This window comes from Paramisgurnus dabryanus, chromosome 7 (genome assembly GCF_030506205.2).
Source record: "Paramisgurnus dabryanus chromosome 7, PD_genome_1.1, whole genome shotgun sequence".
Lineage (NCBI taxonomy): Eukaryota > Metazoa > Chordata > Actinopteri > Cypriniformes > Cobitidae > Paramisgurnus > Paramisgurnus dabryanus.
In genome coordinates this window covers 22,493,886-22,516,393 of record NC_133343.1, presented here as the reverse complement: position 1 = coordinate 22,516,393, position 22,508 = coordinate 22,493,886, and the positions used below count along the sequence as shown (strand labels likewise).

The 22,508-nt window shown below is 37.3% G+C and overlaps 3 protein-coding genes across 8 annotated transcripts in view; 2 read left to right on the top strand and 1 right to left on the bottom strand.

Annotated features, from left to right (window-relative positions):
* Positions 1-43: 43 nt before the first annotated feature.
* On the bottom strand, positions 44-14,062 carry gpbp1l1 (GC-rich promoter binding protein 1-like 1). Its single transcript, XM_065298493.2, has 12 exons — positions 13,878-14,062; positions 10,871-12,017; positions 8,098-8,211; positions 7,849-7,978; positions 7,449-7,765; positions 7,246-7,321; positions 6,175-6,371; positions 5,873-6,013; positions 4,159-4,314; positions 3,698-3,816; positions 3,466-3,565; positions 44-1,718 (listed from the first exon to the last, which is right to left on the bottom strand). Exons 3-12 carry the CDS (start codon positions 8,155-8,157, stop codon positions 1,563-1,565), a joined length of 1,452 nt encoding a protein of 483 aa, XP_065154565.1. The 5' UTR covers positions 8,158-8,211; positions 10,871-12,017; positions 13,878-14,062; the 3' UTR covers positions 44-1,562.
* A 1,853-nt stretch (positions 14,063-15,915) lies between these two features.
* Positions 15,916-17,361, top strand: tmem69 (transmembrane protein 69). Its single transcript, XM_065298123.1, has 3 exons — positions 15,916-16,030; positions 16,264-16,310; positions 16,531-17,361. The coding sequence occupies exons 2-3, from the start codon at positions 16,269-16,271 to the stop codon at positions 17,239-17,241; spliced, it is 753 nt and encodes a 250-aa protein (XP_065154195.1). The 5' UTR covers positions 15,916-16,030; positions 16,264-16,268; the 3' UTR covers positions 17,242-17,361.
* Positions 17,362-19,023: 1,662 nt separating this feature from the next.
* Positions 19,024-22,508, top strand: part of mast2 (microtubule associated serine/threonine kinase 2) — a 185,850-nt gene continuing 182,365 nt past the window's right edge. For 3 of the 6 annotated variants that reach the window (XM_073815179.1, XM_065264990.2, XM_065264988.2), the window contains exon 1: positions 19,024-20,094. In XM_073815179.1, the coding sequence (XP_073671280.1) occupies positions 20,014-20,094 (81 nt within the window). In that variant the 5' untranslated portion in view covers positions 19,024-20,013. The remainder of the gene's footprint in view (positions 20,095-22,508) is intronic. The other 3 variants (XR_012336970.1, XM_065264989.2, XM_065264987.2) reach the window with 1 other exon arrangement.

Sequence of the window (22,508 nt, the reverse complement as noted above, 5' to 3'; positions counted from 1 at the left end):
CTTTAATCTTCTCAGATCTGTAAATAATGTTATCAAAATAATCTTAATTTTCCAAAACTCACAATTTTTTATTCTTAATATTTTTTACAATCCACCCTGAATATCAAGGCTGCAGAAACAATATAATGCAAACAAAAGAAGAAAAAAAAAAACTATTAATGTGGGAATTTTTACAGCTGTACCAAAAATTAAAAAAGAAACTTAAATCTGTGATAAAGCAATTTTTATACCCTATCAGCAAAAACAAGGTACAAAAAAAAAGGAGATGCACAATTTACACCAGCAGTCCCTCATGAAATCAAGAACTTTTAAAGATGATTCTCTACTTTACTGCCAGCAGCAGGGATCGAACGTATAGCAACCAGATGTAACCTCAAATGAACAACATAGCAAAACAAAGCGTGTGAGCCATCTTCCCGAATTGCTCAAAGTTCACAGTAATTACAAACCATTGCTAGCTTGGATCAATTTCAGCATCGTAAACATTACGTAAGCCCAATAATGTTTAATGCTTTTCTATTTCATTGGAAAGATTTTATTAGGGGTTTGTGGTGGAGTACGTTTTCAGACCTTTATTGTGTTTATTGAATATCCCATTTATCAACTACATGCAATGACTGGAAAGCTTTGGAAAATGATTGCCTCGGCAAGCGTGAAAAGCATAAGAACGCTTTTAATAGAGTAACTCTGAAATGTTCAGGATTCAATATGGTTCAAATCATTCAGGAAAGAAACTTCGACACACCATATATGGGCAAGAAAGGAGACAGCTGTGTATGATTCTCATTGAACGTCTTCCTAAGCAGAAAAGCGGTCAATTCTCCGGAACTAAACATATAAAACGTAAGACCCTTCCATCCAAACGTTACCTTTATTCAAAAGCCAGCTCCTGACAAACTCTTCTGTAAGCTAGGTTTCAAATCTAACTTTTAAACATTCTTTAACAAGTGTACTTGGCAGACAGATGAAATCAGGAATATTAGTTGATGATTTTGACATTGCAGAATGAAAACCAGGAACTGGAGCCAGAAATGGACTGATGTTCTAGCTGCCAGGCCACACATGACAGTCCACCGAACGTCGCTTTAGTTCTTCCGTGCTGCAGAGACGGCTGGCTTGAGTTCATTTCTATGAGGGACTGGTAGCAACGTCGCAGTCGGCGGCTCACAATGATTGTTTCATCTTAACACTAATGCTACGAATTGTTTTCGCGAAAAGGAAATAAAGTTTAGAAAGGTGTCAAAGCCGTTTTTATAGAACATTCAGATGATGTCATATTTCACGTTAAATCACGGTTATAATTGGTGTTATTATTATGAATTAGTCTTTATTCCCCAAGCAAAACAAAAAAAGATCTGGTGGAAGGATGTGTGGCTTTCGTTGACATTTCTAGAACACAATGCAGATAAGGAAATAGAGGGCTGAAAAATCAAATGCCAGCCGGGATATGATCAACGTTCCTTGTCCATGAAAATCTTTTTTTCAGTTTGAAATAAATGCAGGTGATGGAGGAGATAGATTGAGAGAACGAGTTGCAAATGGAGAGGATGTTTAAAGCCACATTAGGTATCATCCTCATCGGAGGTCTCGCTGCTACTGCTCGTCTCGGACTCGGAGCCCTCTTCCAGACCGGGGTTAGAAGCGGTCCTCCAAGTCAGCAGTGGCCCACTACGTGGCTTCAGGAGAACACCATTACGTCCCAGACCAAACTTCTTCATCTGAGAGGAACAAAATGTGTATGGTCAGTGATGGATGAAACTCACCAAATTCATAACAAAAAAGTAAATGGTCAAAAAACACAAGCAGTTAAAGTTACAGCAGGGAAAATAAGTATTTGACACATCAGTAAGTGAGCTATTGACACAAAATTTCCACCAGATGTAGCCATCAAGCCAAATATTAACTCTTTCACCGCCATTGACGAGATATCTCGTCAATTAAGAGAAAACGCTTCCCTGCCAATTTCCGCAATACCGCTATTATCCACCTTCCGCAATTTTTTAAACCCGGAAGTATTGCCCTATGGCAAGCTGCTGCATGTCTGTGTCTGTTTTAAAGATCGCTCTGAATGGGATCTCTATGAAAAGTCCGTCACAAAAATGGAATTATCTCCGCTTTTTGCTCAAAGTGTGGTGTTTTTGCAGAAACCTACCCATATTCACAAGCTGATTACAAAAGAACCACTGAAGGTAGGATGAAATGGTTTATTTTGTTTGAAAGCAGAGGGTCTGTTCTTTCATTTGGTATATTGTATGTTTATATATTTAAAGAAGAACATTTTCTGGAAGGCATTAAACTTTGATGAAAATCATGAAAAACGCTGGCGCTGGCTGGCAACTTTAAAAAAAACGCTGGCAGTGAAAGAGTTAAGACTAAAGCAGTTGATATCAATTAGTACTGATAGGGGGCAGGGTTTCTCTCTCAGTACTGACAGATATCAGGTGATCTCCTGGCTTTCTATGCCATTTTGCACCTTGTTCAATAATGTCATTTGACTTTATTTATTATGACTCAACTTGTATACTTAAATGTTCTGATTTCTTTGTTTAAATTTAATATTTGGCTTGATGGCTATATCTGGTGGAAATTTGTGTCAATAGCCCTTACTGATAAAAATGCTGATGTGAATAACCATTTTCTCCGCTGTACATAAGAAGAGTTTGGTTCCAAACTCAATAAACGCCATAAAGAATCAGATATCCGCCGTGTTATTCTGTCATCTTTTCTCGCTTTTTCCCAAAACACGATAAATGCCAGTCCTCCTCCTCTGCAGTATGCAATAAATCTGCTCAACAAATCACAGCGCACCATTCCACACATTGTAAACAACAATGGCGGCACATTTAGTACACACAGATTCCTAGTTCTACTTTGTACTTCGTTATCAACAAACAAAAACGATATAATACTTTAGATGGCATTGATAAACCTGTGGTGACTTTTTTTGTGGCGGGAAAGAAACGTAAGCCACTCGGGCAATAAAAAAAATGCCGGCTGACGCTTGTTCTGACACGACAGCATCAAGCTTCTGTTATGCTAACACATTGACCCCAGTGGATCTTATGAAAAACTCTTCATTATTTTACTCGAAGTCAGTGAAAATCGAGTAGGAACAAAACATTTTACAAAGTTCAGCGACGACGTCCCAAGGATGACAACTGCAATGACGATGTACTTAATATGACAAGTGTTTTTTGATTAATGCCATATATGTTCAATTTTTTAATAAGTGTATACCACTAGTCAACTAAATAAATATAACATGGGAAAGTTTTTATAATAAATCTTTGAAAATCAAACTATGGATTTGAATTTTTAATGTTATTAAAACCTAAAGATGCTATGTAAAATTTTGTAACACAAAATAGTAGTTTTCATCTTGTCACTTTGGAACCAAACTCTTCATATTCACATCATCTTGAGATTTTAATTAATATATTTGATGTTTGAGTGAGTGACCAATACCTGCTCAGTTTTAGCTTGAAACTCTTTGAGCTCATCTTCAGTGAGTGGCTGGAAGTCATCATTTTCTGGGTATTCCTGCCAACCCATGGCCTTCAGCAACCTGCCACAAAGAACGTGCGAGTGTGTTAACTATGGATGCTAAAGTAGAAAACAAGATTGCTAACTAGGTTTTAAACACAGCTGGTTTGTGTCTGATGGTAGAAAATGGCCTTAAGGATAAGTTCGCTCTGACCTGTGTTCAGCCTCAAGAGAGCTGGACAAGTGCTCCGTGTCTGAGTCACTGAGAAAGTGGGAGATGCCGTTCTCATGACTCTCTCCAAATTCTTTTGGTTCAGGGGTGCTTGGCTCTCCCTAAACACAAAGAGAACCAACAAAAATGGATTAAGCAAACAAAATCAGAGCACAGATACAGTACACATCACTTAATATGATACAAGTTATCACACTCAGAATCATACGGTTATATCAACTATTAGTGTGCCCGTGATTACACTCGCATGTATCACTATGCTGATATTCAGTACGGCATAGAACTGCAAGTGTGATATTGCATAATGCATATTGTTACATACTTGCATCAACTAGAGAAACATTTAGAAATAACCAAAGCATCGTATTCTGGTAGAAAAAATAAGCGTGTTCTTAAAGAGCAAAAGGTCACAGGCAATGGTCCAGAGCTGAATTCACCCACACCTCTGCTGGAGCTCCAGGACTGTGGCAGCCCCTCACATCCCCATTTCTCTCATCCTTTAGCCCACGCAGGAACTCGCTCTTACGGTCTGTGCTGCGCCGCATCAGCTTAAGCCGTGAGGGGGTGATGTCTATGGGAGGGGTGGTGCTGGAGGGTGGCTACAAAAGGGACAAAATGACAAGCAGGTATAATGATTATTGATAATCTTAGAATTAAATAGGCCTGCCTAATAATTAGTCGCGACTAATCGTTTGCAGAATAAAAGTTTTTGTTTACATAATTATAATACACAGTGCACCCACATATATTATGTATAAATGCACACAAATACATGTATAATTTTAAAGGTGCCAAAGAATGCAAAAGTGCAAATATTATTCAGAAACATTTTACATGTCCACTTACAACCCTAGGATTTATCTTTTGAATTAAATGTCTGATTTTGCCCATTTGGAAGGGTCATGGATAAGAATGGTGAGCTCTGCTCTGATTTCTCTGCTCTGAGGCGCATGTCAGTAGCTCACATTAGTAAACAGTGTAAAAAAAATTTGACTTAATTTAATGTGTAATTTAATGTTGGGGCGTACATCATGACTGTGACATCAGGTGTTATGTTGAGATTGGCCTGTTTTCCAGCAGTCTTTTGCGTCCATGAGGTTTATATAAAAATGAGTAAACAAACGCATTTGAGGCTCACGATATGTCATTACCATGTACAGGGCTCTTATTATTCATCTATGCCTTGGTAAAAACTGTTTTTGTTTGTGTTTTATGGCATCTTTAAGAAAAAAATATATAATTAATATGTATATATAATATAAATTATATATAAACATAACCATGGATATAGACATGCAAATGTTTCTAAAAGGGGTCACAACGTGAAAATAAGACTGTTTCCATTTTTAAGTGCTATAATTGGGTCCCCTGTGCTTCTATCAACCTAGAAAATGTGAAAAGATCAATCCGGTAACTTAGTTTTAGTAATCCATTCTTTGCAAGCATGTGAAAAATTAGGTCGTTCAGATTTCTAAAGTTTTGTGAGGTGGGTAGCAAGGAACTATCTGCACTATCCAACCACAGCACTGACATTTAGTGCAGAGAGAGAAAATAATTGACAGCACAATTGAGTTTCAATTGCAACAAACCACCATCATTGCGATCTGTGTTTGCATTTCATCTGCTCATTTGCATTTTAGAGGACACAACCAAAAACGGCACATTTTTGCTCTTACCTACAAAATGGGAATATTAACATGTTATAATAAATTATCTGTGGGGCATTTTGAGCTAAAACTTCACTTTTGCACCAAAGACTTATTTTACATCTTTAAAAAAATCTCATAATATGACCCCTTTAAATATATACATGCATGTGCATGTGAGTGTGTGTGTCTGTATTTACACATAATTATTATACACAGTACACCCACATATCTTATGTAAACAAAAACTTTTATTCTGCAAACGATTAGTTGCGACTAATCGTTAGGCAGCCCTATGATAAATGTATAATGGAAGTACATAAAAGCAAATGTTTAAAAATGTTTATCCTGTCAGTTTGTGTACTAATATAAAGCTGTAGTATTTCTATGTGTTTGGCAAAACCACTATTATATCAGATGCCAAGCTTATTCTGAGATGTTAGTGGGACATTGCTGGCATACGGCAATCGTAATCTTAAATCAGAATAAGATTGAATTCTGGATGCTATACCTCTTTTGAAGTGCCATGGACAGGTGCACTGACAGGTGTCAGAGGTTTGGTCACAGAAACAGGGCTGGTGAAGGCAGAGTCCCGTCCAGAAAAATGCAAACCCCCTTTAGTTTCCCTTCCATTGGTTTTCCATGGGCCAGACTATGAAAGTAAACAAAAGTTTATCAAAAAGAGAAAAATGGTTTCCCAGTCTAACCCCCTTGGTATTTTTCATATTCTCTCTTAGTGATGAGCTTAAATAAATACCTAAATCACAAAAATCACCTAAGTACTATTTTTAGGTCCACTGGCCTAAAATGTACCTTGCTGGGGGCAGTGGCAGGTTTGGGCACCAGATTTTTGTAGACACTGGGACCAGGGATGGGGACTTTGGAACCATTGGTGGGTAGAGGGCCAGCACTGGCAAAGCCAGCAGAGAATGCAGCACTGGGATCCTCCTTAGACACTTTCTTAATGACCAGCATCTTAGACATAGCCTGCTTTGCACTAGGGGGATTCTCTGTAACGGAGGTAGACACATATATTAGTGAACGATGCATGCCATTATATCATGGTAGTTAGTTTGATAGTAGCAATTAAAAGTTTAAGGGACATTCCACTTTTTTAAAAATATGCTTATTTTCCAGCTCCCTTAGAGTTAAACATTTGATTCTTACATTTTTGGAATCAGCAATTCAGCTGATCTCCGGGTCTGGCACTACCACTTTTAGCATAGCTTAGCACAATCCATTGAATCTGATTAGACCATTAGCATTGTGCTAAAAAATAATTAAACGGTAAGACTCAAATGTTTACTCTAGGGGAGATGGAAAATTAGCATATTTTCAAAAAAAAGTGGAATCTCCCTTTAAGTAAACATTATCCGTGCATCAATGTCCTGCATTAACAGGATGCCAAATATTATCAGTACTAGGACTAGAAGATTTAAGATAAAAATATGTAGTGATTTGCGATAACTAGGGCTGGGACAATATATCACGATTCATACTAATACTACCTGTCTGAAACAGATTCTGAATCGCAAATGCGATATTATGCACACAGCTCTTTTATGTATTATGGCTCTTTGATCAGCAGAAAGCATAATCGCATGATTAATAGTCCAAGACCTAACAGTAATTGAATGTTTTTAATACTTTAAAAGATTACATAAGTTTTAGGTTGATGCTGCTAGACTGGTGAGACAAAGCGAGTGATGCTTTCCTCTTTCAAAAAAATAAATAAAAGTGAAACTTGTATGTCACATTTTAATTTGATTTCACACACACACTCACAACATTATAATATAAATTTTTATATCGTGGGCCCTATTCAGTACAAACAATTAAATGCAAAACAGATTTCTCTATGTATCCGGAACAAAAAGTATTTACCCCATACTCCCGCTGGAGTCCCAACGGCACGGGCCTGACTAACCGGCTTTCCAGTTGTCTCTGGATTCAAGGAAGGCTGAAATTTGGAAACAAGAGGCTCAGTATACAGCCAGTTTATGAATAGAATGTCAAGTATGACAAAACTAATGTCTAGTAGGGGTGTGATATGTATGCAAACGCAGCAGAAAAGTACCACTACTTACAAAATCCTCATCCACAAACTTGAGCTTGTCGTCGTTGCGCTCCTCATCAGAGTATCTCTCCTGGTACGGCCCGGCTTTGCGCGGATGAAAGTTTCCATTGCGCTGCCGGTGAACCCCTTGTCTGTCCCTTTCGCCTCCACCGCGTTTGATATGCCGAGCATGGTGGTGGTGAGGACCGTCTTGGCCCCTCTGCGCCCCATGCCAGCTGGGGGTCTCTTTCCACCCCGGTCCGCCTCCTAATCCTCCCTGAGTCCCCTTCGCGACACCAGAGTCTACGGAGTCGTGCCTCAATAGAGACGGCTGCTGCCACCCATCACCTGAAGAAAAAAAACAACACTACTGAGCACACCAAAAAACCCAGGCACATGCAGGTTAACTTAACGTGTGAAGCTTCGGCTACCTCCGGGGGCTCGGAGCGCGTCGTTGTTGAAAAAGCCATCGGAGGAGTTGTGTCTTCGGCGGTTTACTCCCGGCCGGCCGTCTCCGCGAGGAAAGTGCTCTCCATGCTTCTCAACGGGGGCAGCAGGGGACTATATTGCACACAAATTTGACGCATTTAGCAGCTTAAGCTTATTTTAGACTTTTGAACTCAAGAGAAATAAGAATTAGGTTTGAGTCGTGCCGTCCGGAAATAAAAAAGTTTCTATACCTTGGCGGGCTGAGGCGTGGAGAAGTTAAGCCAGGCAGGAACAAAGTCATGCTGCGCCATTTAGGTCCAGTGTCTCCCGTCAGTGGATGGAGGCATCAAACCTCATGGCCTGAACTTTAAATCCAAGCAACAACAGTTATCACTATAATCTCCTCTTAGTAGTTTCTATAAAGCAAGCATTTTCTAAAGTGATCTTAACTCTGACAGTTCAAACTGCTTTGCTGAACTTTCCTCTGTCTGTTCAACAGATGCTGCCACAAACTAACACCATTGGTTGATCCGCTGTTGCCGTTTCGAGTACTCAAAGATATAAGCAATGTTACAACAGCACCACAGTGGCACAGTGTTTACACTCTTTGGGGAAATAAACCTACGAATGGCTTACTTATAGTCGTCTCTTTATATTAAAGGTGCTGTAAGCAATGTTTTTTGGGACATGTATAACATGAAACGTCTCAACTACCTGACATACATCACTAAAATTGGTATCCTGAGAAAACACATGTCTCTATGACAGCCCTAGGCTCTATAAACAAAGCCATGGGGGCAACCAATGTTTTTTCTAGCCAATCAGAAATCCGCTGTCTGTGAGTCACTTTTGGTTTTGCTGACATGTTTTTGAAGGGTGAGGTTGTGGAATGCCATTGAACAATTAGAATGGAATTAAAGTTGCATAACGATTAATCACGATTAATCTATTGCAGAATAAAGGTTTTTGTTTACATCATATATGTGCGTGTGTGAACTGTGAATATTAATTATGTATATATAAATATGCACACATGCATATATAATCTTAAGAAAAAAAAATATATTTATTAATATATTTATTCATACATTAAGTATTTATATTTATATAATAGAATAGAAGCTTTATTGTCATTGCAGTACAACAAAATTATAGTGCCCCATCTGATCAGTGCCAAAAAAATCTAAAAGCATAAATACACACATGACAAAAAAAACACCATTCAATAATATAACAATAATAAATAATAATTAAAAAAGGGGGTCACATTATATATTAAAGGTATATTGCACCTTAAAATGTTATTGCATGTAGAATATTAAATACTGTCCCCATTCAGACTCCTTACAGCCCATGGATAAAAACAGTTTTTAGTGTGCTTATAGTAGTCTGCTAATATACATTAAACATAAATAAACAAATGTATATACAGATGAAAACATTTCTTAAATATATACATGCATGTGTGTGTATTTGTTTATACAAACTTATTAAACACAGTACACACACATATATGATGTATAGGGCTGCCACAATGATTATATAATCGGCTCATCGCGATTGTTGGACCTCATTGCGATGATTTCAGATCACCGCAATGATTGCATATCTCTCTAAAAAACCACAAGGGGGAGCTGCAGCAACTGTATAAACGAGACAGTATCAGACGGTGCTCCTTAACTGGCAGTAGGGCAGTGTCGATTAATCGTGAAAATGCGCGTTTTCTCAATAAATACATTTGAATGAATTACGGTGAAATGCCGCCACATCCAAAAGCCAGGGGGCGCTTTCATGTAGAAACGCCATTTGTGCCACAGAAGAAGTAGCATTACAAACGCTATTCCAGGAAATGTCTAAAGGGATATTTATATCGCTGTTCTTCAGATTGTTTCAGGTATTTTCATGATAATAAAGAATATTTTGAATGATTGTGTTTGACGAGTGTTGCTTTTTAAATTCACATTATAAACGACTCAAACTCATAGCGATTTTAGATTGATAAGGACTTCCTACTGATCACAGAGCCGTAGTACATGCACAAGCTGTGCATGAAACACAGAATTGGAGCCTTGCGGTTCAGAATCGATTTCAGGCAGGTCTTTTTAATGGGGAACGCGATGTATCGTCACAGCCCTAACTGACAGTTTAACGATATACATTGCATAGCCCTTTAATACAGTGGGGAAAAACCCCAGCATTTAAAGAAATCCTGCAAAACTTTGATAAGCAGTATGAACTGAAATATATATTTCCAAAACAGCAATTCCAAATTTAAGGAAGTGAACGATGCTATTATTAAGGATCAGTAAGGAATTGATTTTATGGCAGCCGCTACAGACACGTGGTCCAGTACTAATATTATCTTAGTAGGATTGGCTATTATTTAAGGCCTGTTCTGGTATAGTCAGATTATTTTGATTGCGTTTTAATTTTTACTTATTTTTTAGACACTATTTTGTTAATTTCTTATGAAGAATTAAACGTTTTTTAAAGATATATTCATTAAATAATTACTTTTAAATAAGTGTTATGTGTATTCATATATGCTGTCCGGTAAACCTTGCAAAATATTTAATTTAAATAATCACAACAATGTGTGAAAATTATTTCATGAACAAACAAAAAATGTCAAAGCAATAAAACGGGCAATTAATCGTCAGACCGCCACAGTTTATTAGGCAATTAACAGTCAAACTAATTTCATACCCGTGACAGCCCTAATGATGTAAACAAAAACTTTTATTCTGCAATAGATTAATCGCGATTAATCGTTATGCAACCCTAGATGGAATCAAAGTGCAACTTTACAGACGTGTAAGAGAAAGTATTTAAACGCTTACAAACACAGTGCTCTTATAAGTTAGCATTGACAAGGTTGCTATTTTCATGGACTTCCTCTATATAATACATAGTTGACCTGTGCCCATTTAAACAAACAAGAACTAATACTAATAAAAACAAAACATGACAGAAAGTCTCACATATACGAATGCAAATGTTTCAGATAAAAATGTGACTTCTTACCCCAGAGACAAAGGCTCTGTAGTTCGATGGCCCTGTCCTTGGCTCTATCTGTGTAGCGGCCCAACCAATGCACTTTCACAGGCCCGGAAGCCTAAGGATACCAGCAGCTCCTGCCACAGGCAAACTCCAGTTTCCAGGATGGTGCAGTAAGGGGGAACAATTGAAACTTGTGCAAGGTGCTGTCCACTCAAAGTGAAACTGCTTGATGATGGAAGAGATTAATGTGAAGAACAGTGGATGTGTTTGATCAGTAAAGCCTGAGTAACTCTCCAGCACACCCTTAGTTCACCGACAATGGCCGTGTGCATTCAGGCAAGCTGAATATAAATGAAAAAATCCAATATCTTTTGAAACAGGACTCCGTTTGTCCGTTTGAGTCGCGACTTGACCAGTCTCTTATTCTGGGGTTTGTGGTAGCAGCACGGCGTGCCTGCTCTGACACCTAGAAGCTCTTTTACAAACTCATTTTTTAGATGAAGAGATGCACAGTGACAAAAAACAGAAGGTGGGGTTGTACCACACAAAGTTTTCTTGCAAAAAGTGGCTTTTTAAATACGTTCACCTCATCAAAACAGTGGAGGTGATGCGTCAGCGCAAAAAAAGGGGTGGGGGGCTGATTTGTCACATCACAATAACTAAGAGTGCTTTATGTTAGGAAGTCATGGGAATCCCTTTAGGCTTCAACAACTCATAATTTGGACGATTAAGTGAACCAAACATTGAATGAAAAACTTGACATCTTTAATTCTATCCCTGCATGACTGATAAACGGCTGGTGAACCAATATCACGTTAGGCTACCGGAAAAATTTAAAGTAAATGTGATTCGATTCCTAACAACACTTCCAGCTTTCCAGTTCATCAAATTAGAATGGAGTTCTGCAGAGGAATATTGTGATGCTAAAGTGCATGTATTCTTAACAAAGGTGTCGTTATACACGGTGTACCGTTCATTGGTGATTCAACAGCCACTCAATGAAGACAAATCAAAGTGCACGCAAAACTTGAACATTCACTGAAACAACTGCTGTACTCCAGCTAGTATTCTTGCATGTTGTGAGATCTCGGTTCTCTTGAAATTCTTGCAGAGCAAAAATCCACCAGGTTGTTCTTCCTCCAAATCTTCACTATTAGGCTGCAGACCAACTCTGTAAAACAATATTTATCCACATTTAACTTGCGTGTAAAAAGTAACATATCACAAAATTCGGCATGAATAAAATGCCTTGGGCAACTTATACCTTGTTTACACTGTCAGTCAATATCCGATTTTGGTGCATATCCGATTTGACAGACTCACTGTACATATTGTGTATCACAACTGTTTAGATCTGATCTTTGCGTCCTGCCGTGTTCCAGATTATCTGCACTGTTTCTATGGCAATGAAGTCACGCTGGCAAGACAATCTGCCCCAATGTCTGACGTTGTAGAAACTATATTCCCCAAAACATGGACTTTCCCAAACACCCCTATCATTTTGTCAGAAATGGACTGTTCCAAAGTTTGCGCTGGGGTTGCGTTTTTTCGGATATGCACCAAAATCGGATTTTGACTGACAGTGTGAACAAGTTCTTAGTTTCTTTAGGCAAATTGGTGAATGGCTTTGTGATAGCCATTGGTTGAGACAGCTATACTACATTTAAAACTATTTAAAAAATATTTTTGATTTTTAAAATAATTATTATTAATGCAGTTTTTATAACAATTAATGGCTTTTTAAAGGCCAAAAAACTAAATTGTGGGTTAATAAGTTGGAATGCTTTACACATAACATAAAAGCACATAAAATACAATGTATATATAATACATTATATATGAGATACAACAAATCTTGATGTTAAGAAAATAATTTTAAACCAATTGACTGCTATATGAAAGATAACCAAGAAAGACAATAAACCACCTGCCATCACAAGCACCAAAGTAGTACCAATACTATTCTTGATAGAAATAAAACATGTGCCATCCATTACAATAGACCATTGTGGAAAAGTTAACAAATCACAACTCTTAAGTTAGCTTTCCTTCACTATTAACTTTTCGTCACGGTGGTGCTTAGATCTGACGCATGCAACGGATTTTGAGGAACTGCTTTTCTTTACAAAATATAAAAAAACTTTCTGCAAAAGAAAAAAAATCTCGTCTGTCAGTGACATTGAAAACATCCAGACTTTGTTTCAAAACTCACTGAAAAGTTTTGGCATCATAGGCCACAATGTTTATGTTTGCACCTCTCAACTTTTCGAGAAACAATTCTTATCAGACTCTCATACTAAAAATAAATAAATAGTAGCCGAGAATGCAAACAACCCAACAAACCGAATCGACTTTGATGAGACTTCTTATCAGTTCCTGCTGTTTATCTCATACATGACTTATCAACTCTCTGTCAAGATACTGTGAATGAAACATGCATGTCCACGAACATCACATTTCTAAACTAAATCTAAACCAAACTATTTATGTAATATAAAAACAATTAAAGCAGCACGTCAACTGAATGAAAGCTAAAGTCAGGCTTGGGACTAGCCAGAGAGTTAGCTGCAGGATATCAACTACAAAAACTTTTATTTTTTGTGCAAATAGCTAACTAATGTTTAAATTGTTCGTTCTATAAAGTTATATGGCATGCTGTAGTTGAAAACATAACCTGATCAACATAAACGTAAGTGAATACGCATTTGCTGTTCTACTTACAGGACGCTCGCTAGCACGACACAGTTAGCATGGTAGGCCATTCAAAGTATTTATAAAACCTAAACTTTTCACTCTAACCGGTTAAATCGGAGATTTTTAGAGTAAAATGACTTTCAGTCACTAGTAGAAGTCTGCATGGCTTAGTGACGACGATATATAACTGCTCGTAACTGCTGTCGTTATAGTATTTGTGTTGTTTTAGCCACGGCGCGAGCTAAGCTAAGGTAGCATTCCGAGCAAAAATAAAGTGTTGTAAAATGGCTCCCTCTCGGCACCAAAGCACCGAATAAACAATTCCATTTACACATACCTTTTGATCCCTTGTCTATCCAAATAAATTAATCGAAGACAATGATGCGCCGCTTGTCAAGTCAGTTTTATAGTTTGGAGGCTGTCGTATTGCAGATTATGGATTTTGTTTGTGTTTTTTAATCACACTCGTTCCGACTTTGCCAATCCGCCGAGCTTGTTCCTGTCTCTACTTCTGCACAGACGAGCTAATCGATCTCAGAGTAGCGCGCGTCATAACATTCGCCACAGCTCCAGCCAGGCAGTAGGATTTTTAAAAGAGCTTAAAGCAGACCGAGCTCGTCGTTTTTCCCCAAGTAAAGTTCACTGTTCATATAATACAAGTAGTTAGATTGTTACTAAAGATTTAAGCGTTGAAGACTGCAGTACCCTGAATGCAAATTTGGCGCAGTCTTTTCTACCAGAAGACATCCATTGAGTCCACGTTGTCTGAACGTTGATTGAATTTGACTGGCATTAGCAAACTTGAAATAATGCAAAAACAGACAAATGTGTTTTGCCCTATATGTTACATACAAGACAAGAGACAAACATTTACTGTGATGTCTTAGGGATAATGTAACAACTTACTTACATAACTAATGTCCATACATTTATTATTCACAGTAATTGTGTTCAAGTGTACCTTCTGAAATCTGAATTACATCAGTAAGAGATCCCCCCCCAAAAAACTTTTGCTTATCTGCTATAGACCCTTTTGCATCAGATGGGACATATTTTTCTGTTGTTAAAGCTGTAAACTATTGCTCAAGATTTCTGCTCATGATTAAGCTCATGTCACATTTTATTAAGTAATACATTAGAGTCCACTCAATAAACATGTTTCATGTTATTTATATATTTATTTATATATCTTTTTGTCATAAATATGCTATTGTTTTTGTCTCATGTCATAAAGTTATAAAGTAAAAAAGAGTGGGTTTTTTGCATTATAAGTTATAACACTACCTTATGTAGGCAGGCATGTTGCTAGACTTGAGCAACCTATGACTGCAAAGAAAGTTTCAGAAAATTGACAGACCCACCAAAATTTAGTTGCTTGAATCCTTACTTTAGAAAGAGGAATAAACAGATTCAGATATGTGACCCTTAGCTTCACCCTACCCCAAAGGAAAAGGGAACAACGAAATGCCAAAAACTGTGTCAAGTGGTGACAGGCTGACAGCTATAACTGGTCACACAAGATAGCAAATACTATTTTCTTGTGGTCACACAAGATAACAAATACTACCCCCACACCCACACTATTTAATGTTTGAATACCTACATGTTTGCTGTTGAGACTATACACAAGTAATTTAAAATGCAGAGTTTGACTGCAACTGTTAATATGACAGATATAAAACCTGCTTCATAATACAAGCCTAAGATTAATGCTTATTCTTTCACTATATTGTCTTATTTGGTCATCCCGACTATTACCTTTAGTTTATGCTAATTTTAAGTCAAACAGACTTTTAATATTGTGTTGCGTATCTATTTAAAATTTCAGCACATCTTTAAAGGGGACATATCATGAAAATCAGACTTTTTCCATGTTTTAGTGCTATAATTGGGTCCCCAGTGCTTCTATCAATGTAAAAAAGATCAACCCAGTAACTTAGTTTTGGTAAACCATTCTTTGCAAGCAAGTGAAAAAAATAGCTAATTGAAATTTGGCTCATAAGGGTATAATACCACCCCTTAATCTGCACTATCCAACCACGACACTGCCATTTAGTGCAGAGATCAGCTCATTTGCATTTTAAAGGACACACCCAAAAATGACACATTTTTGCTCACACCTAAAAAGTGGCAATTTTTAACATGCTATAATAAATTATCTATGGGTATTTTGAGCTAGAACTTTACCTATGTTACATATGACACCATTTTATATTTTAAAAAAAGTCTTGTGAAATGTCCCCTTTAAACTAGAGTTGTTTTGTATACTTCATCATTCCCATGAGACTCAAGTTTACCCACAAATGCTACACCTACATTTAATATAATATATTAGATCATGTTCTAAAGTAAACAAGCCGAACAGATACTTCCGCCGGACTTTTATCTAACGTTACGCCATTTTTCGTGTTGTTGTGTCTGACTTCACATTGGTGTATGCATTGTAATGACCTTCTCTAAGTAACTTTTTTTAATCTTACGACGGATAAGGTATGTTTTTTTAAGCACGTAATAATAGCTTACAGGCAAATCACTACATTTGATAATATATTGATAAATGCACAGCTTTGCTGCTGTGGTCTGATGCACGCGTGTTGACATTCTTGATTAGGTTTTCGATTACATATTACTTAACGTTACCGCTCTTGTTATCCACTTTGATAAATACATCGCTGCAATGCTAAGAATTTAATATTTCATTTAATTTCTTTTATATTTTGCAGGTAAAATGTGTGCAAATATGATCGGATCGCTCTTTGGTAAATTTAAGGTGAGTTAAACACGTGTCTATAGGTGTTGTTGATGAATCCCATTGCAGATTTGTTGAACACTTTTATAATTTTACCCCTCATGGATATTTGTATTGGTTACATCTACGTTAATAAACACAAACTTTACTTGAAGATTTACTACAAGTCATTTTCTTTGGCTTATGTGTGTTGCCATCCATAAACAATTAAATAATTAGATTTTCTTTCCAATGATAACAGGCAAGGCAGTGGTGTGGTCTTCTGCAGGTGTCCAACAAGCTTTCCTGTATAGGGCACCAGACCACTCACTGTTCCCCACTGTTTACAAAGGCATTAAATGGACAGCTATGCCCAAAACCCATTGTAGGTGCTGTTTTAGGAGCTCGGTCATTCCACTGGTCTGCACAAAGACTAAAGAAACGGCCACAGGAAGAAACGCAACCAAAAGAACTTGACCTGCTTCGCTATGACATGAGAGACCTGAAGAAAGCTCCCAGGCCAGCGCTCTATCTTGGACTATCTGGACTCATACCTTTTGTATCTGCTCCTTTGCTTATGGCTGTTTCAGAAGTCTATCTTCCTGAAGTTGCATTTGCTCAAGTCGCATACGGAGCCTCCATTGTTTCCTTTCTCGGAGGAGTACGCTGGGGCTTTGCCTTGCCTGCTGGAAGTCCAGCAAAACCTGACTGGCTTAATTTAGCAAACAGCGTGGTTCCCGCTCTTATTGCTTGGGTATCACTCCTTTTTAGCCATGATATTACACAGTCTGCTATACTTGTGATGATGGGCCTCGGGATAGCATTGCATTATGACCTGTCTCTCCTGCCCACATACCCCAGCTGGTTTAAAGCACTGAGGACAATCCTCACAGTTGTAGCCTTTTTCTCATTGATGGGTACTATTGTTATTAAGCAATTTTATCCAGAGAAAAAGTATTATACAAATAATTGATTGATACAAATTTGTAATCTTTTTATGTGGATAAACGGTTTAAGAAGGGTAAAACTAGTATCAATGACAGAATGTTATGTACAGTTTAAATATATAAATATTAAATTGTTCTAATTCTTATGCCAGTCTCTCATTTCTTATAAACACCTATTTAGTTTCCTATTGATATAATTCACATTTTCTAAACAGAGTATTACACGTGTAAATAAAAATGTGATTGCATACGTTCAGACATGTTGCTGAATCGTAGAATCTTAGAGACTTGTCAAGATGTCCGAAAAATAAAACTTTAATTTAGCTGTTGATTAATCTGCATTTAGAGCAAAACAAACCAACTCTTTGTATCATTAAAATTTACAACTGAAATGTGTTTTTTAATAATTTTTGTCAACATTTTACATTAGTTGTTCGCCATGTTTCATATGTAAATAGTCATCCACTAAAATGTATGTAGACTCATGCTTTGCTGCTTTCATTTTTATTTAAAAAAAAATGTCCCAGTATTCTACAACACACTTTTTCAAAAAAAGCAAAGACTAAGCATATGGCTTAAAGGAAAACACCACCGTTTTTCAATATTTTACTATGTTCTTACCTCAACTTAGACAAATTAATACATACCTATCTTTTTTCAATGCGTGCACTTAATCTTTGTACAGCACGTTGTGAATGTGTTAGCATTTAGCCTAGCCCCAGTCATTCCTTAGGATCCAAACAGAAATGAATTTAGAAGCCACCAAACACTTTTCATAGAAAACATAGAAGTGTTTGGTGGCTTCTAAGTTCTAGCAATGGGCATGTGGGCACGCGTGTCAAATTTTTGAACCCGCATGTAAGTAATTTTAAATGCTTTTTTATGCAATAAGATGGTTATAGTGTTTTTTTTACTCAATACTACAATAAATACGTGAAAGAAGCGTTTAATATTTTGAGCTTTTAGTCCTGAGGTGTTTTTTTACAGCAATGGTTTGAAAATTTGTGTTACTTTTAACCGGTCGGTTGAAACACTAATAAAAGGGAGGTGTGACAAAATATATATTTCTTATATTGGTACTGACGAAATTTCATAAAAATGGAGGTGAAGGTATTTAAATAATTCTCGGAAATTTGGTAGGCACGTTTGTGGTGGTAGATTAGCCAACATACTGTCATAACATCAGAATTTCAGGCTTCGTTCTAAAAGCCATTAATTTGTCTTAAGTTGAGGTAAGAACATAGTAAAATAATGAAAAAACGGTGATGTTTCCCTTTAAAACAACATCTGTAAAATCCAGTTTTCTATTGACTACAAACTTGCAAACCTTATTTCAATTTTAAACAAACATACAAAATTTGTCATCGGGTATAAATTAAAATCTTTATCTCTCAAATGATGTCTTATAATTGTGATCATTATATTAGTTTTTAAATGAAAGTTAAATTTTTGTCATAATAAGTGTTGTGCATGGTAAAAGCAGGTATACGACGTATACCCAATTCTTTATTTGATGGCATAGGGGTATTTCCACTTCTACTTAAAAAAAACAATTGGGGTCATAAATTAAACAGTATACCCACTTTTCCAGGGACCACTACATTCATAATATTGAAGATATCCTAAATTATGTGTAAAAAGCAATGGCATTCGTATCAGTAGATGGCAGCAAAGACAAAGTAGTGCCGTTTTCACCATAGTTTTCACCGAAAACCTTGATATATTTGCCTATCATAAAGCATATGAGGGGAATAACGTTCTCAGATCAGCGATTGAGTTTATACCCAAGACTCCCCAGTTTACGTTCCGGTTTAACGAATGTACTAAGATCAGCCCACAGAGACGCAGCCACTGTCATACACTTGATCCGCTCTACAGGAAGCTGCATTTCCACACTGAAGAAAAGCGACGACATGGACCGGTTGTGATTAAATTACAGTCACCCCGAGCACTTTATCCGGACCTGTCTGGCTGACGTTTTCAAATTGGGACTAGAAGGAGAAACGCAGAGCTACGCTCGCGTATAATGATCCGTGTCAAAACAGAGGTCGCTCGCTAGACTTGACACACGAGACATAATGAACAGTTAAGCGCGCGTTGTGTAGGGGTTCGGCGGCAAGTATCTCGTCAGTCATTCAGACGGATGACTGAATAAAAAGTTCGTGTTTTTTTGTGGATTTTGTTTTTATGTCTAAGATAACCGCGGAATGTTTTAAGTCTTGGTTGACAGAGAAGTGAAAATCCCCTGGCTGACTTCAGCGAGCACGTTGGAAATGCTGCATTATTCAGCGTAATGTTTACCTGACGTTACAAGCAGAGGAGTCGGTGCCTCCTTTTGACAGACAAACCCGGCGACATGGTTTTAAAATAAATATTGTTCTTTATTTTTTTAAATAAAGACATTTGTTTTACGGATGTTGGATCAACTTTACCAACAAACCGCTAGCAAGCTAGCGGAGATCCGCCGGTAGACTTTGGCGCGCTTACAACCCACAGTTTACAGAAAACGGAACAAAAAAACGTGTTTTAAGCAAAAAAATGTACGTGCTGTCATGGCAACTCAAATTGTAACATTATAGTCAAGATAGCAACATTTAAGCCCGGTCTCGGAAGGGCGAAACTGCGCTCATCATTGATTCTGCCTTTGTGTTTGAGGATCAAAGTTGGGGAGAGGTTTGCTCACCATGTATGTATCACAGGAAGATTTGTTTTAACATCTAAATACACTGACTACCAGTCGGCCAGATTCATCGACATAGTGCTACAGCTGAGTCTTTACTCAGTCCACATCCAGCAGAATGAAGAGAACCGAGAGCAAAAACAAAAGGAAACTTTGCACCTCTGAGCAGCAAGACAGCAGCACTGAAGGAAAAGAAGAGGTGAGTGATAGTGCACTGAAAAGTGGATTCAGTTGAACACCAATAAGTGTAACGTTACTGTACACACTCAGTTTTGCCTCAATATTTAAAGGTTTTAGGATGCTGGTGTAACTTATGTGACTCAGCAAGCCTGCACAATGAGGGGATGATTGAATGTAGACACTGAGGTGTGTGTGAAGGGTATATGGCAGTGTATATAGATTAGGCACATACAGCCTTTCATAATCAAAGTAATGATCAAGTCATGATCTGGTTTCAGGGTGTTTTTGCTTCTATGCCAACTTTGATGTTTCAATACAGTCATGTATGTTGTCTAGCTATATATCAGTAAATTCCAGGCATCAGAGTGCACACTTATTTTTCACGTGTTTTGTGTTATTGTACATAAGTTTATAGATCATTCTCTAGTTTATTACTCGCATTTTTTGTTTTGCTAGAGTTTTATTTCACCCAAATTTTGCTCTGGATGTTTTAATTACAGGCTTTACAGCTAAACAGCAGTCTGGTAGAGCATCTCATTGTTATTGGTCTATCAAAAAGTCAGGCTTGTGTTCACTCTGGAATTTTTGCCATACCACTCTCATTGTAGTGGCCAGGATTAAGTAAATCTTACCATGTGACTGTTGTAATTCAGTGTTTAGTGCTTTGGTGTTTACAACTGATGAGATCATTGAGGGAGTGGTGCAATTAAGGTGAACCTTCAGTCTCTCTTGTAACCTGACCCAGTGGCACAAGTCTAGTCTTTCCTTTCTCTTTTCACACTCTCTGTAATATAAAACACTGTGTTCTGGCTTTGGATTGTTATATGTAGCATTTCATAATAAGGTGTATGTAACATAGTAAATATGTCAGGTTTCTTAATTGTATGATTGAAAAACCAACAGACCCAAATTGGGGTTTCTTTTTTTTCTAAAGAAATGTCTTCCTTTTGAAACAAAAAGAGAATCATACAAAGTTGTTTTCTTTCTGTGCTAGACTATGATGATGTGATTTATATGCATGCTAATTTATCTATATTGTAAATACCATGCTGCTATACGATTTGTGACTAATGCTCCTACATGTACCCATCATTGTACTTTGTTTGGTTTGGTTGACTGGTCCTTCTTGTATCAGAGGAGAAAAATGCATATGCAGGAATCAGCGCAAATAATTTTTTATACTGGCCCGGTCGGGCCAGTGGTTCAGGTTATCACTTGGCCTGCCAAAATTTTCACTGGCCCAATAAAAAACTGTCAGTGTAACATATTTAAAAATAATAATTTTAATAAAATAATGATAATAAAAGTCAAGTATGGTTGTATGCATATACAACAGGCATGTTCCATAGAAAAAAATTCCAACTTTTTTGCTTTATCTGTAAACTGACATCAAACTCTGCAAAATATTGCATTGTTTCTTTCGTTGTGTTTTACACACGTAAATGTTTGCTTCCAAGATGTTAAATAATATACATTGATGAAAATATATTTTAGTGACTGAGGGTGAAGCACTGGCCCGATCGGGCAAGTGACAATACTTTTTACTGTCCCGAACGTCTTTCACGCTTGCCCCGGGTAACCAGGCAGTCCTTTATGTTGAGCCCTGATATGTTGCTGTTTATTGCCGAAGCTCTAATAATATCTGTAGGCTCTTATCTTATTGTTCTGGTAGTGATAAAACTAAATCGTCTTTTAAAATACTTTTAGCTTTGCCTAGATCAGGGATGGGCAACTTTGGTCCTGGAGGGCCGGTGTCCTGCAGAGTTTAGCTCCAACCATAATTAAACACACCTGAAGCAGCCAATTAAGGTCTTACTAGGCATACTAGAAACTTTTAGGCAGGTGTGCTGAGGCAAGTTGGAGCTAAACTCTGCAGGACACCGGCCCTCCAGGACCGAAGTTGCCCATCCCTGGCCTAGATCATACCCTGAGTTTGGCAAAACATTTATATATTTCATTATTAAGAATTGTAGTTATGAGTGCTGGACAGGATTTTTTGTCTTGAAATATTTTTTGTGTGAAACTTTGTGTGCTGCCATTTTGGCCAGGACTCCCGGGTAGAAGAGATTTTTTTTTATCTTAATGGGATTATTCCTGGTAAAATAAAGGATAAATACAAATCTATTAATCTTCCTGCAGTGAATATTTGGATTATATTATTTAGAAAATAACTGAAAGAAATAACGTTGTGTTTATTAGAAGAACATTAGCACATGCTTTGGATGAATAGAAAGCTGCAACTGGGATTAATATGAATACAGTGTATTGGATTTAGTGCCAACTAGAAGGTTTATTGTTCACGGCATTGTTGTAGCCATAAACTCATTCATTGTTTTCATATGGCAAGGCCACTTCACACCATCTGCAGTAAAGCATTCAGTCCAATCCTATTATTTTATTGTGAATCTTAATTGGGATGCAAATCTAGTTTTT